Source organism: Balaenoptera acutorostrata, chromosome 19 (genome assembly GCF_949987535.1).
Source record: "Balaenoptera acutorostrata chromosome 19, mBalAcu1.1, whole genome shotgun sequence".
NCBI classification, from domain to species: domain Eukaryota; kingdom Metazoa; phylum Chordata; class Mammalia; order Artiodactyla; family Balaenopteridae; genus Balaenoptera; species Balaenoptera acutorostrata.
Window position 1 is genome coordinate 54,497,477 of NC_080082.1, and position 17,586 is coordinate 54,515,062.

The 17,586-nt window shown below is 49.7% G+C and overlaps 2 protein-coding genes and 1 non-coding gene across 7 annotated transcripts; 2 read left to right on the forward strand and 1 right to left on the reverse strand.

The window, feature by feature from the left end:
• Positions 1 to 279: 279 nt before the first annotated feature.
• DMAC2 (distal membrane arm assembly component 2) lies at positions 280 to 5,942 on the reverse strand. 4 transcript variants are annotated; one of them, XM_007168023.2, is made up of 7 exons: positions 5,900 to 5,942; positions 4,551 to 4,747; positions 3,063 to 3,143; positions 2,156 to 2,289; positions 1,875 to 2,037; positions 1,270 to 1,501; positions 280 to 862 (listed from the first exon to the last, which is right to left on the reverse strand). In XM_007168023.2, exons 1-6 carry the CDS (start codon positions 5,915 to 5,917, stop codon positions 1,321 to 1,323), a joined length of 774 nt encoding a protein of 257 aa, XP_007168085.2. In that variant the 5' UTR covers positions 5,918 to 5,942; the 3' UTR covers positions 280 to 862; positions 1,270 to 1,320. The 4 variants fall into 4 exon arrangements, with proteins under 4 accessions (XP_007168085.2, XP_007168083.2, XP_057390765.1 ...); XM_007168021.2 differs by lacking the exon at positions 5,900 to 5,942 and adding an exon at positions 5,636 to 5,891; XM_057534782.1 differs by lacking the exon at positions 5,900 to 5,942 and adding an exon at positions 5,636 to 5,891 and having other exon boundaries at positions 280 to 1,451.
• A 3,495-nt stretch (positions 5,943 to 9,437) lies between these two features.
• On the forward strand, positions 9,438 to 12,943 carry ERICH4 (glutamate rich 4). 2 transcript variants are annotated; one of them, XM_007168025.2, is made up of 3 exons: positions 9,438 to 9,658; positions 10,803 to 11,027; positions 12,375 to 12,441. In XM_007168025.2, the coding sequence occupies exons 1-2, from the start codon at positions 9,485 to 9,487 to the stop codon at positions 10,992 to 10,994; spliced, it is 366 nt and encodes a 121-aa protein (XP_007168087.1). In that variant the 5' UTR covers positions 9,438 to 9,484; the 3' UTR covers positions 10,995 to 11,027; positions 12,375 to 12,441. The 2 variants fall into 2 exon arrangements, with proteins under 2 accessions (XP_007168087.1, XP_007168086.1); XM_007168024.2 differs by lacking the exon at positions 12,375 to 12,441 and adding an exon at positions 12,459 to 12,943 and having other exon boundaries at positions 9,440 to 9,658.
• Positions 12,944 to 14,999: 2,056 nt separating this feature from the next.
• LOC114236111 (U1 spliceosomal RNA) lies at positions 15,000 to 15,162 on the forward strand. Its single transcript, XR_003622136.1, has one exon. It is a non-coding gene; the product is annotated as a U1 spliceosomal RNA (small nuclear RNA).
• Positions 15,163 to 17,586: the final 2,424 nt, after the last annotated feature.

The following is a 17,586-nucleotide window of genomic DNA, read 5'->3' on the forward strand; positions in this document are numbered from 1 at the left end:
ATGTTGCTGCAAATGGCATTATTTCATTCTTTTTAATGGCTAATATTCCATTGTATATATGTACATCTTCTTTATCCATTCATCTGTCGATGGACATTTAGCCCATGGATTTCTAATGTCTCCTTTCCCACTGCCGAGGAGCTCAGCAATGCACTCAAGCCAAAGGCAGGATCAAATCAACCCCCAAATCCCACCTTTGTGTGTTTATCTCTGGGAACACTCCAAATGCCGGTGCTCTATCAGTTTGGATCCAGTCTGGAGAGAAGAAAAACCATACTGTAATTTGAACAGGGAAAGTTTAATATAGAGAATTAATGACTTTAACAGCAAAGTGAAATAAGGGGATTCATTGGTAAGGTGCCTTGGAATTTACTGGGAATCCACCTTCAGGGGTGTGGTGGAGAGGCATTCACAGGGAGGTGCCTCAGTGGAGGCTCTCTGTAGGCCTGCCAGGTCAGGGGTGGGGGGTGCCGGGGAAGCTGCCGACCACCTGACGCTTCAGGAAGCAGGTGCGCTGCAGGGCCGCTGAGCTGGCACACCTGAGCACCGCCTGGAAGCAAAGGCCTTGCCGCTCTCAAGGAACGTCTCTCGAGCGCCCTTTGCTGGCAAACCTTATCAGGCCACTTAGCAAAGGAAAAAAATTTCAAAGGCCCAGATCAGTTTTCACAGAGCAAACAAGAAAGCTGAATTTGGAGCTGAGTCAGTAACTCAGTAAGCGAGAACGCTGTGGGGCTTGGGGTGCTCCCAGCATTTAGTGGGTGTGAGCCAGGGATGTTGCAGCCTGCAGTGAGCTTGAGTCGTCCCACACAGGGAAGAACCATCCCTATAAAATGGCCGTCGCACCTTCTGTATCAGTCAGGTCCTGGCGGGAAACAACACACTCAAGTGAGATAATCCGACAAGAGTCCTCTGACAAAAGTCAAGAGAAGTTTCTTGACATAGAGGTGGGCACGCTGTGGGGGCACCGCAAGGGAGAGTGCAGCTCCCTGGGGCTACTTGCAGCCAGAAGCCCTTACCTCCCCCAGGCCTGAAGAGGCAGGAGAAGGGGTTCCCGGAACTGGGAAGGAGAGAAGTGTGTGCAAAGGGCTGCCTGACAGGCTGACAGGAGCTGAGCTTCAACCCAGGGTGCAGCCAGCCAGAGCACCGCTGCGGGAGGGGACAAACCACCTCACTCTCCTTGCCTCTGACCTGCCAGTGCCTCTGATCCTAGCCCGACCCCCCGAGTTGAGTGAACCCAGCTGGAAGCTAGAAGAAAAATGAGCTGTTAACCTCTCAGCACAGCCTGGATGAGGCCCAGCTCAACACGGACGGGGCCAAAGGCTAGGCAGGGATGGGGCTGCTGGCCGTGTCCCGGGGCTGCTCCTCTGGCCCCAGCTTGAGGCCCTGGGCCCAGTCAGCCCCCAGAACCTCACAGTCGGGCAGCATCTCCTCCACCAAGATCTGAGTGAGGCCTGGGTTGGACACGGCAGGAAGGTCAGAGATATCCAGTCTGCGGAGGTTCCTGAGGAGGCAAGATTGGGGCGGGGGGGGTGGGGGTGGTGCGAGGACACGCGTGAGGATGGCGTCTGTGGGAGCGAGTGTATGGGGGGTGTACCCAGCCCCACTTTAACCCCTAGCTTTCTAATAAAAATCTTTGTTCAACTACGTGAGATCTGGCTCCTACTGTTCTGCAACAGTGTAAATTTCTTGGGGTCTCATTAAAACAAAAAAGGAAGGCAGGCTAGGAGTCCTCCCATCCTCCTAGAGGCTCCCTGCGCCACTCATCTGTGCTGACCCACCGCAAACGCTCTGGGTCCACCGTGAAGGCAGGGATGTGGGAAGTGCCCAAGAGCGCCCCTCCCTGGCTGGGGGCCCAGCCTAGGCTGAGGTCTCACTGGAGGTGGTGGAGGCAGGCGAGGCCCCGTTCAGAGATTCGGGGGCAGCCGGCCAGCGAGAGCTCTCGTAGCGAGTCGGCTAGCTGGTGGAGGCGGCCGAGACACCAGTCATCCACGTGGGGACAGCACCGCAGCGACAGGGACTGGAGCTCCCTCAGGGCCACTGCGGGGGGAGAGGGCAGCCGGCACCGAGGGCCCTGCTGGAGCCTCCGCGAAAGGGAAGGCGCACAGCCGTGCCCACCTCCCCCCCTCCCCGCCCCTCCCCGCCACACCCTACTCACAGAGGTGGTCCAGGCCTTGGTAGTTGATGGCACAGCCGCTGGCGTCAACAGCCTCTACAGGCACCTCCCGGAGCTTCCAGAGCTCACCAGAGAGGCCACGCCCATTTGGCCGCATCCACTCCTTGTCCTGAAACCTGGAAGGGGAGAGGGGGAGTGTCAGCAGGGTCCCCCAGGCCACCAACCTCTTGAGAACACTCCCAGCCCCCTAATAAAAGAACATGGCACACGCACTACACACCAGGCCCTGCACTAAGGGCTTTACGTGTCTGGTCTCACTGGATCCCCTGACAACCCCGTCAAAGATGGAACGTCTGGCCAATTTTACATACCTAGAAGTTGAGGGTCGAAGAGGTTACTGATAACAGAGAAAAGAGCTATAAGACAAGAATCCTTGTAGGTGGGCAAAAGTTGAGGTGTTTTCAGACAGGTACATCATTTCTAAGGAAGGTGCTGGAGGAAGTACTCAAACCAAGTGAAAATTTTACTTGGAACCAAGATGAGGGACAGATGAAGCCTACATGAATTGTTTTCAAAAAAGAAGGAAAGTAAAGGGGAAAAACAAAGGGAGGAGGAGGAAGGCAAGAAAAAGGAGGGGAAAGGAGGAAGGAAGAGACGCACTAATGCCGACTGAGCACACGTGCTAAGCCAGCCTGTGACCTGTGACAAGTGTCCAGATTGCAAAATATCTTTGAATCTTTACAGCACACCTTGTAGGTTAGACACAACTACCATCCCATTTTACAGATGACAAAACTGAAGCTCAGGAACAAGTCCCCAGCCACACAGCCAGGAGGGGGCAGAGACCAGGGCGCGCACGGAAGCCTGTCTGACTGACTGAAGAGCCCGGGGCTTAGAGAGCCGCTCTCCCGCCTCCCCCAACCCCATTCTGACACCTTTGCCATCATACTTGACTGCGCCTCCCTGCTTCAGGATGAAAGAGGCACCTGCGACGTAGGGGCCATATCGCTCCTTGATGTAGGTGAAGGACCTGCCGGGAGAACAGTAGCCGAGGGTGAGCCTTGGGAACCCCACACCCCTCGCCAGGCCCCAGAGCTGCTGAGAGGGTCAGAGTCCACAGCACAGGACAGACTGGCAGGCAGGTGGGCAGACAAAGACTGCAAATATTCCCTGAGGGCCTACGAAGTGCTGGGCGCCGGGCGACAGTGGTAATCCAAAGGCAGATAATCGTCCCTGCCCTTGTGAAGTTATTTCACTGGGGAAACAGCTAACCCGGAAGTAAATACAAATTGCAGAGTATCAATTCAGTGATGAAATTAACGCCAAGGGACAGACCAGGAGTGGCTTGAGTCAGGGGTAGGGATAGAGGAGGCTAATTTAATTTAGGTGTTAAGAAATGCTTCTCGGAAGAGGTGACACTTGAGCAGAGATTTGAGTGTGGGAAGGAATGCAGAGGTCAAGGTAAGAATCTGCCAGGCTAAGGGAACAGCTAGTGCAAAGGCTCAGGGGCTTCAATTACGATGGTTGAACAAATAGCCATAAGGACACCATGCTGGCGGGGGTGAGGGGTGTCCCTGGTAGGGGTCTCAGAGCTCAGTAGGGGCCGGGTTTTCGGCCTTAGAGTTTGGCTTTTATTCTAGTTGCAGTTGGAAACCATTTGAGGGTTGTTTTTTTTTTTAAGATTTTTTTTTTTGATGTGGACCATTTTAAAAGTCTTTATTGTATTGGTTATAATAATGCTTCTGTTTCATGTTTTGGACTTTTGGCCACGAGGCACGAGGGATCTTAGATCCACGACCAGGGATTGAACCTGCACCCCCTGTATTGGAAGGCAAAGTCTTAACCACTGGATTGCCAGGGAAGGCCCCATTTGAGGGTACAAAGTAGTAATGTTATCTGTTTCCTCTGGCTGCTGTGTAGACGATAATAGGGGGCAAAAGGTGACCCGTTAGGAGACGACTGCAGTAATCCAACCATAAAATGAAAGGGCTCAGACCAGGCTATAAACAGCAAGGAGGTGACCATCGGTCAAATTTGGGATATTCTGGTATTTTACTGATGGACTGGATGTGGTATGAGGGAAGGGATGCAAAGAGAGGAATCAGCGATTCCTTCGAATGTGGTCTGAACAACCGGGTAAGCAATGGTGCCGTTGACTGGGATGGAGAAGGCTTGGGGGTGAGAAGACTTTTTAAGGGGGAAACCAAGGGTTAGCCATGTTAGGTCTGAAGTGCCAGCTAGACCTCCAAGAAGAGGTGGTGGGCATTGGGTTGCGTCTATGAGCCGGAGGGCTTGGGAAGTGTGTGGGCTGGAGACGAAGATGCAAGTGGGCAAGGCTGGCACTGGAAGCCCCAGGGCTGCCTGGAGTGGCAAGGGCAGGGTGGGCAGTGACTGGGGAGGCCTGAACAGCAGGGTCGTGCAGGCCAGGGGTTCTCACCGATTTTTCTGGAGCACCTTCAACACCTGCTTCTGGAGCAGGTACCCCCTCACAGCCTCCACATCATAGAAGCGGTCAGCCAGGAACTGGAGCAGCGCCCTCCCCTTCCTCTGACTGCCCTCCGGGTCCACTGCCCTGCTCAGGCCACGGATGCCGCTAGTACCCCCGTTCCATACTGGAGCCACCAGGCGAAGGGACTGGGGAGAAGGAGAGGGGAGGAGAGGCTGAGCCTGGCGCCTCCTGCGAGACACACAGCCCCCTGCTTCTGCTCCCACATCTCCCCTCCTCAGTGCTCCCCTGCTCACTTAACTCTCCTCTCAGAACTTCCAATTCTTTCGGATCCGTAAAATTTCCTCATGTTTCCCCCAAGTTCTTCCCCTTAATCAACCTTAAATTCTCTTTGATTTGGCCAAACGGTCTTGGTTTTCCTAAATTCTCCCCCTAATTTCCCCCTAAGCCCTCACTTTCTCTCAAAACCTCTATTATCTGAACTCTTAATGTCCCACAAATTCTCCCCTTAATTTTATCCAAATCCCACCAGAGACTTCCTGAATAACGCATTCCTTTCCCCCAAATATAACCTTAATTTCTCTCCAAACCACCCTTAACTTATCTCTTAAAGCTCCCAAACTCTTCCTTCAATTTCCCCTCCAAAGTTTTCTCTTAGTCTGCCTCAGTTTCTCTCTTTGCTTTAACCAAATTCTCCCGATAATTTTGCCCAAATCCTTATTTTCCCTTAAAATTCCTCTTAAGTTCCCAACCTCTTTAAGTTTTCCTAGGTCCATTCCTTGATTTTGCCCAATTCCTTCTAAATTCTCTCCACAATATGGCAAATCCTCCCCTTAATTTACCCTAGGTCCTTCCCTTGGAATTCCCAAATTCACCTCTTGGATCCTGCCCCCACCCCCCATCATCCCTTTGATTTTCCATCAAAATTTCTAACTCTCCCATGAGTTTCCCTCACCTTCGGTTCTCTACCCTTGCACCTCAAATCCCAGTTTCTTTGCCAACCCCTCCCAAACCCTCATCCCTTGCAGGTCCCACTCTCGCCAGCCCCTCCGCTCCAGGCGCTCGCAGTCGGATACCTCCCTCTGATTGGCTGGGCGCGCTTTCTCGGACCGCACGCGCTGCTTCCCCATTGGTTGCCACTGGGTTCTCTCCTCCGCGGCCTGTGAGCCTCACCGATCCTTCCCGGCCCCCGACGGCCACACGTCTCCGCGCCCAGCTCGAGGCCTAGCGGGAGAGGCCCCCTGCTCCCCCTCGCTACTTGTTCCCTGGGCGCCGAAAGAGGCCCTGAAAGCAGAGCGGACACTAACTGGGGGGGGCCTCCAGAAGCTTCGTTCACTTACCGCCCTGGGGGCCGCCATCTCGCTAGGATTACGTAACCGGAAGGGGCTGGTCTTTTCTTATCTAACCCACCCGGTTCAGGGTTGGGCGTCTTTTCTTATGGCCCCGCCCCCTCCATTTTCCAGCCCTCCTCTTAAAGGAGCACACACTTATTACTCTAACCGGGTTTAGGGATCGCTTGGAGCTTCTTCTGCCATGGGCCTTAAAATGGGACTCGGGGGCTTCCCTGGTGGCGCAGTGGTTGAGAGTCTGCCTGCTAATGCAGGGGACACGGGTTCGAGCCCTGGTCTGGGAAGATCCCACATGCCACGGAGCAACTGGGCCCGTGAGCCACAATTACTGAGCCTGCGCGTCTGGAGCCCGTGCTCCGCAACAAGAGAGGCCGCGATGGTGAGAGGCCCGCGCACCGCAATGAAGAGTGGTCCCCACTTGCCGCAACTAGAGAAAGCCCTCGCCCAGAAACGAAGACTCAACACAGTCATAAATAAATAAATAAATAAATAAAGAACGTGAATTTCTTTAAAAAAAAAAAAAAAAAAAGGGACTCGGCAGCCTTTCCCTAGGAGAGCGTGGGCAGTTCTTCCTGCCTGTTGGAATACCGTCCTTCCCTCCAACTGCACTCATAGTCCGCCTGAGGTTCCCTTTTCTTCTGCCTCTAACTTGCTACCTCCTTAGAACAGGGAATGATGCGTAGAGAAACTGTCCGCCTCTTCTTTAAAGCAGGGTCAGGGAAGGGAAGCGTCGAGTAGATGGTGAGGATAGACCTCAGGGTAAACGACAGAGGTGAGATCTCAAGACTAGTATTGTGATGTGTTGGCAATTTCAGTTTGGAGTTCCAGGCTACATCTTAATGTGAAAATTCAATATGAAGTCTTGCGGGTAGAATTACTCATTCATTCCTTCTACAAATACTTACTGAGTCCCTACCACGTGGCAGGCACTGTTCCGGGTAGTGAGGTTGCCATGGGACCAAGACTCTTTCTCAGGGAGTCGACATTCCAGGCAAGGAGAGGATGGATAAGAAACACATGAATAAGCAAGATAATTTCAGACAGTGTTTGATAAGAGGCAAATAAAAACAGGCAATATAATAGGGAGTGACGGGGGCACAGGGCCATCAGCAAAGACCTCTGTGAAGTGGTGACATTTAAGTGGAGATGAAGGATAACAAGGAAACAGCCATTCAAAGATCTGGGGGGAAAGTGTTTCAGGCAGAGAGGTACAGCCAGTGCAAAGGCCCAGAGGCGGGACCAGCTTGCAGGGAGAGAGGTGGGAGACTGGGTCAGAGAGGTGAGCAAGAAACTGTGCTTTATTCCATTCGCCGGGACATGCCACGATCTGATTTACATTTTCTAAAGATCATTTCTGCCGGGTGGAGAACAGACCTTAGAGAGCAAGGGGGGAAGCACGGAGCCAGCAAAGAGGCTACTGCAATCGTCCAGACAAGAGATGAATGGGGGCAGCAGCAGGGACCGGGCAATGGAAGTGCTAAGTGCTCAGATTATGAGTCTGTTTTGAAGACAGAGCCAATAGCTCGAGAAACTAAAAGGATAGCGATGCCATTTTTGGAGAGGGGGAAACTGGGAAAGTAGCAGGTATGGAAGGGTAGGTGTGGTAGGCTGAATAGTTCCCCCGCCCCCCAAATGTCCACATCCTGATTCCTGGAACCCGTGAATATGTTACGTTGTATGGTAAAGGGAAGATGTGATTAAGAATCTTGAGATGGGGAGATTATCCTGGATAATCCCGACGGGCCCAATGTAATCACAAGAGTTCTATTTTTTTTCTTTATAAATGTATTTTTATTTATTTATTTATTTTTGGCTGCGTTGGGTCTTCGTTGCTGCACGCGGGCTTTCTCTAGTTGCAGCGAGCAGGGGCTACTCTTCGTTGCGGTGCACGACGAGCTTCTCATTGCGGTTGTTTCTCTTTGTTGCGAAGCACGGGCTCTAGGCGCGCGGGCTTCAGTAGTTGTGGCTCACGGGCTTTGTTGCTCCGCGGCATGTGGGATCTTCCCAGACCAAGGCTCGAACCAATGTCCCCTGCATTGGCAGGCGGATTCTTAACCACTGCGCCACCAGGGAAGTCCCAAGAGTTCTATTTTACTTTTTATTTTTTATTTTTATTTTTTGGCCATGCTGCGCAGCATGTGGGAATCTTAGTTCCCCGACCAGGGATCGAACCTGTGCCCCCTGAGGTGGAAGTGCGGAGTCTTAACCAGTGGACTGCCAGGGAAGTCTCACAAGAGTCTTATTTATTTATATATTTATTTATTTATTTTAAAATATTTATTTATTTATTTGTCTGTGCCAGGTCTTAGTTGCAGCATTCAGGAATTTTAGTTGTGGCATGCAAACTCTTAGTTGCCTCATGTGGGATTTTAGTTCCCTGACCTGGGATCGAACCCCGGGCCCCCTGCGCTGGGAGTGCAGCGTCTTAGCCACTGGACTTCCAGGGAAGTCCCAGAGTCCTATTTAGATGGAGGCAGGAAAGTCAGTAAGTAGAGGACGTGATGACAGGTGTAAGAGGTTGGAATGATGCAGGGAAGGGCGTATGGGCCAATGAATGCAGGTGGCTTCTGGAAACTGGGAAAGGCTAGGAAATGGATTCTCCCCTACAGCCTCCAGAAGGAACCCAGACCTGTGGACCCACTTTAGACTTCTGACCTCTAGAACCGTAAGATAATAAGTCTGTGTTGTTTTAAGCCACTAAGTTTGTGGTCACTTGTTACAACAGCAATAGGAAACTAATACAGTGGAGTAGATCCCAGCTGAGAGTTCTGTTGTGACCACATTCACCTTGAGATGCCTGAGACATCCAGCTGGAGATGCTGAGTAGTGGTCTAGAGGTCAGGACTGGAGTCAGAGACTTGGGAGCCATTGACGTATAGGTGAAATTTTAACACCCCTGCAAGAGGGGTTCTAGCTGAGGGAGGCCTGCAGTGCCTCCCCACCTTCTGCATGACGGGGCCCAAGCTGCTAGTGATAATGTCTCTGGGCAAGTCTAGGGTCGGCAGAACTGGCTGCTCAGCTGTGGGCCAACAGCCTGGACACCGAGGCACCCTGGCCAAGGGATCGTTTTCTCGGAAGCCACTCCTGGCTCCTCAGGCACATTGTCTGGGAAGCCCTTGGGGGGGCCCGAGTGGAGAAGACAGGCAAGGACCAAGCCAGGGGAAGCCAGAGATCAAGTGGAGAAGAGGGCTGCAGGGGAGGCTGGGGAGGAGGAGTGGGTGGGACCCAGGAGGGGGCGGGATGAGGTGAGGCCGGGCATCCACACACTGGTGAAGGGTCAGGCCTGAGAAGAGGCAGGGAGAAGTGGAGTTTGACCTCTGCCAGAGGGGCTGAGGTTGGATCCTTGCGAGCAGAGTTGAGGTTAGACTTTGATTAAAACAAAACAAAAACAAAAACACATGAAGCTGCAGATTCTCAGTGGAGAATGGACTTTGGGTTGCCCGAGGGGGTGGGGCTGGCCCTCTCCTACCCCCACTGCCCTTTACTCCCTCCCCCTCCCAGCCCCCGGCTCCCCAGGGGACTGGGTCACTCTGGACCTTGCTACTTCCTGCTCCTGGCCGCCACTGCTCAGAGACTATGGAGCTGTGGAAGCAGCTGAGGCAGGCTGGACTGGTGCCCCCAGGGCTGGGCCCACCCCCGCGGGCCCTGAGGGTGGTGCCCCCAGTGAAGAGGGTGGGTCAGACCCTCATGTTCCCAGGGGCTGACACTGGAGGTGCCAGGGAGAGTCTGCTGTGGATCTGGAAGGAGCTGGTGAGTGAGGGGTTTGGAGGGGTAAGAGATGGGGTGGTGGGGGGAGTGGATAAATGAATAGGAATGAATGTAAATAAAAAGGGCCAGAGATTGAAAGTCAGAGACAGGAATAGAGAAATAGAGGCAGAGGCAGACACACCCAGAGAACGATGGACACAGACAGAGACACAGAAAGACGCAAAGAATGAGAGACAGGACTAGAGAGAGGCAGAGACAGAGAGACCCAGAAAGAGACGAGAGATGGAAAGCAGAGATTGAGAGCCTCAACAAGGACAGACTCATTAAATCTGAAAGACAGAGAGGTGGAGACAGTCCAAGGCAGGGGCAGAGAAATAGAGACAGACAGAAAGACAGGGATATGGAAGGACAGAGACAGACAGAGACAGCCAAGTAGAGACAGAGAGATGGAGACAGATCACAAGAGAGGGAGACCTAATAAGAGAGACAAAGAGAATAAGACTCAAGACACAGAGAAAGGACGAGAGAGATGGAGACAGCGATGGACAATGAAATGGAGAGACCAAGACAAAGGGAGACAGGGCAGAGATCAGAGACAGAAGCAGGATGGCAGAGTCCAGGGACACAGTGAGGAGCCCACCTGCGGTGCTGTGGGCCAGGACTGTTAAAGAGAAAGTAACTTATGACACCTGTTAAAGATGGCAAGGCTCTAGGTATGAAGACTGCTGTGATGGGGATTTTGCAGTAGAGGAGAGAGATTGGGCTCAGCTCTGAATACAACATGGGCAACGGGGAATTTACAGCCAAGGAGCAGGAGAGGGGTCGGCGGGTAGAAAATTCCTGAGAGGAAACATCAGGGGTATAGGGGGGATTCTGGCTCAACCTATCTAGCAGGATTCTTGCTGAAGGCAGGTCAGGGTGAGCCACCATCACCTGGGGGAGGGTGGAGGGTGAGGAGCCCAGATCAAATAAGGAGGATGGGGGATTCTTGCTAAAACTGGATTTTACAAAGAAGTGCTGATGGGCCTAGGAAATGGTTCAGGATCCTGAGTAAAGTTTGGTCAGGCAAAGAATCTTTTCTGGGACTTGAGCTGAGACCTGCTCCCACCCAGGTTTCACGGCAGAGGCACACTAACCCCTTGCCCTCTGGGGTGGGATGCCCATGACTCCCCCTTCCCACCCGCAGGTGAACCTCCGCCTAGTGGATGTCCAGCTGCTGGGCCAGCTATGCAGCCTGGGGTTGGAGATGGGGGCACTTCAGGAGGAACTGATCACCTTCCTGGAGGAGGAGGAGGACAGAGAGCTGGAAGGGAAGCAGGAGGGGGCCTGTGGTCCAGCCCCAGGTCACCGCCTCCCTGACTTTGAAATGACTATCTGAGGCCCTGCTGCTGTGCTTTTGGACACATGAATGGTATGCAAATTTATGCCAAGAAGATGGGGAGATTTGCCGGTCAAATCAACCTGCAAACGTCGATTTGGCATTGGCACGTGCTCCTTGAGCAAGTGCTTTCTCTGAAAATGTCGGAGATTAGATTGAGGGGTGGGCCCCTGAGCTGCGGGCGTGTTTGCAGGTGATGTGGGAGGTTTGCAGAGAAACTCTAGGTGTATTTGCAGATGCGCTGTAGGTGTGTTGCAGGGGAGGTGTGGGTCTTTGCAAATATGATGGAGATGCGTGCAGATGGCTATTGAGTGCTTGAAAAGTGGCTAGGTCTGACTGAGGTGTGCTGTACGTGTAAAATACACGCTGAATCTCCAAGCTGGGTGTGAAAAAAAGAATAGACAACATGTCAATAATCGTAAAAATTAATTACATTTTGAAATGATAATATTCTGGGTATGTTGGGATAAATAAAAATATGACTAAAGCTAATTTCACCTGTTTATTTGTAAACTCTTTTACTGTGGTAGAATACATAAAACATAAAAGTTACCATTTTAACCATTATTAAGTGTACAATTCAGTAGTGTGAAATATATTCACGTTGTTGTATGAATGTGTTTTCATCTTGCAAAACGGAAACTGTACCCCTTAAACAACAAGTCCCCATTCCCCCTCCCCCAGCCCCTGGCAACCACCCTTCTACTTTGTGTCTCTATGAATTTGCCTACTCTAGGGACCTCATGTAAGTGGGATCACACAGTATTTGTCTTTTCATAACCGGCTTATGTCACTTAGCATAATGTCCTCAGGGTTCACCCATGTTGCAGTGTGTATCAGAATTTCCTTCCTTTTTGAGCCTGAATAATATTCCATACATGTGGTATGCACAACCACATTTTATTTGTCAATGGGCACTTGGGTTGTTTCTACCTTTTTTGGCTGTGGTGAAATACATTGCTCTGAACAAGAGTGTACAAATATCTGTCCAAGTCTCTGCTTTCAATTCTTTTGGGTATGTACCCAGAAGTGGAATTCCTGGATTGTATGGTAAGTCTCTGTGTAATTATTTGAGGAAGTGTCATACTGTTGGCTGTACCATTTGTCATTCCCACCAACAGTGCACAAGAGCTCCAACTTTCCACCTCCTTGCCAACACGTTCTTTTCTTTTTCCTTTTTTCATGATAGCCATCCTAATGTCTGTGAGGTGGTACCTCATTGTGGTTTTGATTTGCATTTCCCTAATAATTAATGATGTTGAGCATCTTTTCCTGTGCTTATTCATCTATTTCTTTTTACATTTTAAAATATGACTGCTAGAAAGCTTAAAATTACATAAGTAGCTCCCACTGTATTTCTCTTGCACTGCACTATTTCAGACGTTTGAAAAAGGAATGTGGGTGTGAACAGATGAGCGGCGAGGTTTCAGCAATATTCCCAGATGCGTTGCAATTGTGTTACAGCGCCACCTTCAGGAGACAGGCAGATATCTGCAGATGGCAGCCGACGAGAAGCAGGGCTGCAAATATAACTCCTGCCCAGGTCCACATTTGTAGAAAAGATGCCCAAGACAGCAGGTGGAGGGCTCCAGCCTGAGGAGAGACAGCTCTTCTGGGAAGACAGTTGGACATTCTTCATAAAACCATTACTCCCAGTGAGGAAAAATACACGCTTGCATTTCTGCGATTCTTCAAAACAATTTTCTGCTTGGGAGTGAGGATATTCCCAGAGAAGTGAGATGCTGGCAGGTGCTGAATTCCTGTCCATGGGGATTTCCGTCTTCAAAAAAACCTGCTTCTACTCTAGAGCCCGCGAGCCACAACTACTGAAGCCCGCGCGCCTAGAGCCCGTGCTCCGCAACAAGAGAAGCCACTGCAGTGAGAAGCCCGCGCACTGCAACGAAGACCCAATGTAGACAAAAATAAATAAAATAAAATTTAAAAATATCCTTCTTCTTTTTGTGCACTGGAGTCACCCAAGACTCGAGGGGTTTGGGGGTTTGGGCTCCATCCTCAAACTGGTCCTCCTTTGCCTACCTTAGCCAGGTCTGCAGCTCCTGGGAGTTCCCCTGTAGGGGGAGGTGCTGGGGAGAATGCTGGAAGTCAGACCCCAGTACCCAGGGAAGGGGAAAGATACCCCAAGAGCATGCAAATGAGCAAAGCCCCCTCTCTGACACTGGGCACTCTAGAAAGAGGCTGGGGGGCAGTCCGGGTCTCTTGGCAGCTACATCGAGTCCGTGGGGGTCACCAGGGCTGGGAGGTGGGGCTCCATGGCCACAGGGTCTGAGTCATGTTTCACAAATGCCAAGGTACTCTGCCTCTTGGGGGGAAAGAGACTGGGAGGGAGGGAGGCACAGACGGGAGACTGGAGGGGGCGACTTGGGAGGGAATGCTTACTATTCAAGAACAGCATGGTGGGTGGGCCCTGATGTCTGGGTGGGAGTGGCTCTGGGCCATGTCCTGGGCCACAGAGGTGACATCTATGGGGGAATCACCTCAGTCAAACACTCAGGGAAGTTTGGGTGAAGGTGGTCATCTCCCCCTCCCCAGTACTGTCCTTCTCAGTGCCAACTTACTGAGCTACATCCAGCAATGATCAAGTCAGCACCAAGTTTGCCCTCTGGAGCTCCCAGCCCAGCAAGGTGGGGGGACCCCCTTAACACATAGAGATAGCTAAGATGATCAGGGCCGGGATGGGGGAGCACGGACTCCCCCATCTGCCAACATCTCAGTTCTCTGGGAATATCCTCACTCCCAAATAGAAAGTGTTTTGAAGAAGAATTGCAAAAATGTAAGCGTGCATTTTTCCTCACAGGGGAGCATGGAGCAGGATGGGAGAGGACTCAGATAAGGCAAGAGGCCCAGCCTGAAACATCAGGAAAGTGTTCTTAGAAAAGGACCTAAGGAATAAGTAAATATGAGCCAAGCAAAGAAAGAGAATGGGAAAAGAATAACAAGTAGGAAAATTGCACATGCAAAAGTCCTAGAAGGTCTAGTGATCTAGCTTCTTGCTACTCAAAGTGCGGTCCATGGACCAGCAGGATGAGCATTGCTGCAGCTATCTACTGCTGCATAACAAACAACCCCAAAACTCAGTTATTTTAAGCAATGACAGCATGTATTTTGCACATGAATCTGCAGCCTGCGGGGATAACTCATCTCTGCTCCACAGTGAGCTACTGCTCTTCAGGTGGAATCCTCTGGAAGCACATCCACTCACATGTCTGGTAGTTGATGCAGGCTATTAGCTGGGGCCTCTGTTCCTCTGCAGGTCATCTCTCCACATGGGTGAGATTGGCTTTCACACAGCATGGTGGGTGGGTTCCAAAGGCAAATGTCATGAAGAGAGAGCCAGGCGGAAGCCATATTGCCTTGTAAAACTTAGCTTCAGATGCCAGGCAGTCACCCTCGCCATATTCCACCTGTTATGGCAATCGCAAAGGTTCAGGGGAAGGGAAATGGTTCCCACCTCTTTATGGGGAGTGCAAGGTTCTGGAAGCATGTGGGCCAGGGAAACCAAGCAGGACCCTATGGGGCCCTCCCAGGTACAAAAGCCCCTCTGTGTCTCCTGTTTCTTGTTTGCAGAAAGAGGCTTTAGTCTCCTAGACCTTCCCTGAGTTCCAAAGAGCAGATTCAAACAGTTACTAGGAATTAGGGAAGTGAGAGAATGCAGAAACAAAGGAAAAACAGTCAATCAAGAAAAGTAATGATGGCTTAAACAATGGTTCAGCAATAAAGCAGAGTGCTAGTTCCTCCTCAGGCGATATATGTAGCGGTCTGATGCATACCTTTGAGTTGTTCTGCAGAAATTAAGACCCCGACTCAGGTGGAGGATGGTGGCTAAATGCTGACCACAAGCATGTAGACCCCAGACTGGTTGGAACCAGAAGGTTGATGATTAAGATTCCTGAAACATCACCCTGTTACTTCACCACCAACCAAACAGAAGAAAGTCATGTATCCTGAAGCCCTAACCTCAAAAGTTGCCTTTAAAAACCCTTCCTAATACTTACCTGGCAGGGGAGATACCATGATCATGAAGGTGGTTTTCCCAGGGTGAGGCTTATCCATTGCACTCTGGATGTGCTGACCCCTGTGATTTCCCCAAATGTGGGAAACTGACTGCATAATCTGTGGTAGTGGAGGACTGTGTTTCTGTTTTCCCCTGACAAACCTGGTTTAAGAGTAGCATTTGAGGGAATTCCCTAGCAGTCCAGTGGTTGGAACTCCACACTTTCACTGCTGAGGGCTCGGGTTTGATCCCTGGTCAGGGAAATAAAATCCCACAAGCCACGCAGCATGGCCAAAAAACAAAACCAAAAATACCCTTCCTGAAAACCATCAGGGAGTTTGGGTCTTTTGAGGACAAGCTGCCCATTGTCCTTGCTTGGTGCCTGCAAATAAATGCTATACTTTCCTTTACCACAACTCGGTGCCAGAAGATTGACTTTGCTGTACAATGGGCAAGCAAAATCAAGTTCAGTTCAGTAACAACAGGAAATATTGCTATGGTCATTTTCAGAAAACACAAACTGCCACAGAATCACCAGGAAGCTTGGTAGATGTGTTGATTGTCAGGTTCCACACTAGACCTACCGAATCAGAATCTACATTTTGTAAGATTCTCAGGTGCTTCCTTTGCATATTTGATGCAAGAAGTACTGTTCTAAATCGCAAATGTGGCACTGTTTTGAGCAGAAGGGGACATAGTTTTGAAAGCTCCCTCTAGCTGCTGGGTGGAGGGTGGGTTAGAGGAGTTTCAAGTGGTGGTTAGATACAGGTAACCAAAGAAAAAAATAGATAAATTGGAATTCATCAAAACTGAATACTTTTGTGCATCAAAATATATGATCAAAAGTGAAAAGACCAATTACCAGTACAGTAAGTCCCCTCCATACGAACCTTCAAGTTGTGAACTTTCAAAGATGTGAACGTGAGTTCGCATGTCCAGTCACGTAAGTTAGTTCATGTGTCTGGTGTACACTGTCACGTGCATGAATCCTCTACAAGTGGTTGTGCTTTTGTGTACTTTACTGTACAGTACCATATGGAGTACAGTAGCACAGTATCTTTATTTCAAGCCCAGGATGTCTGGAAGTAAGCGTAAAAGCAGTGGTGATGTAGCTGGTACAGTACTACCCAGACATCACTGGATCGTTTTTTTCAAGAAGGTAGATAGAACTGAATCCAGCAAGGAACCAGAACCTGTGCCATCAACGTCAGGTGTGAGTGAAATTGCAGCTTGCTCTCCATCTCCTATTGCTGATGATCCTTCAGCTCTACCATCTCCCACCTCCTCTCCCTCCTCCAGTCAGTAACTCTTCTTGCCTGTTAACTCCATGCCAGCCCCTGTATGCCAGCTGTTGTACTGTACTACTGTACTTTTCAAGGTACTGTACTGTAAGATTAAACGTTTTCTTTATTTTTCGTGTTTGTTTTTTATGTATTATTTGTGTGAAAAGTATTATAAACCTATCACTGCACAGTACTATATAGCTGATTGTGTTAGTTGGGTACCGGGGCTAACTTTGCTGGACTTACGAACAAATTGGACTTACGAATGCACTCTTGGAATGGAACTCGTTCATATGTAGGGGACTTGCTGTACTGAAATGAAATCATTTATTTATTTATTTATTATTATTTTTGGCCATGCCGTGCAGCTTGCAGGATCTTAGTTCCCTGAACAGGGATAGAACCTGGGCCTTCAGCAGTGAAGTGTGGAGTCCTAACCACTGGACTGCCAGGAATTCCCTGAATCAGTAATTTAAAAACTCCCAACAAACAAAAGTCTAGGACCAGATGGCTTCACAGGTGAATTCTACCAAACATTTAGAGAAGAATTAATGCCTATCCTTCTGAAACTATTCCAAAAAATTGCAGAGGAAGGAATGCTTCTGAACTCATTCCATGAGGCCAGCATCACACTGATACCAAAACCAGAAAGAGACATCACAAAAAAAGAAAATTACAGGCCAATATCACTGATGAACACAGATGCAAAAATCCTCAACAAAATAGTAGCAAACAGAATCCAGCAATACACTAAAAGGATCATACACCATGATCAAGTGGGATTTATCCCAGGGATGCAAGGATTTTTCAATATCTGCAAATCAATCAATAAGAATAAAAACCATAGGATCATCTCAATAGGTGCAGAAAAAGCTTTTGATAAAATTCCTCAACATAATAAAGGCTGTAGATGACAACACCCACAGCTAACATCATACTCAATGGTGAAAAGCTGAAAGCATTCCCTCTAAGATCAGAAACAAGACAAGGATGCCCACTCTTGCCAGCTTTATTCAATATAGTTTTGGAAGTCCTAGCCCCAGCAATCAGAGAAGAAAAAGAAATAAAAGGAATCCAGATTGGAAAGGAAGAATTAAAACTGTCACTGTTTGCTGATGATATGATATTATAAATAGAAAGATGTATGCCACCAAAAAACTGCTAGAGCTCATCAATGAATTCGGTAAGGTTTCAGGATACAAAATTAATATACAGAAATCTGTTGCACTTCTATACACTAACAATGAATTATCAGAAAGAGAAATTAAGGAAACAATTTCATTTACCATTGCATCAA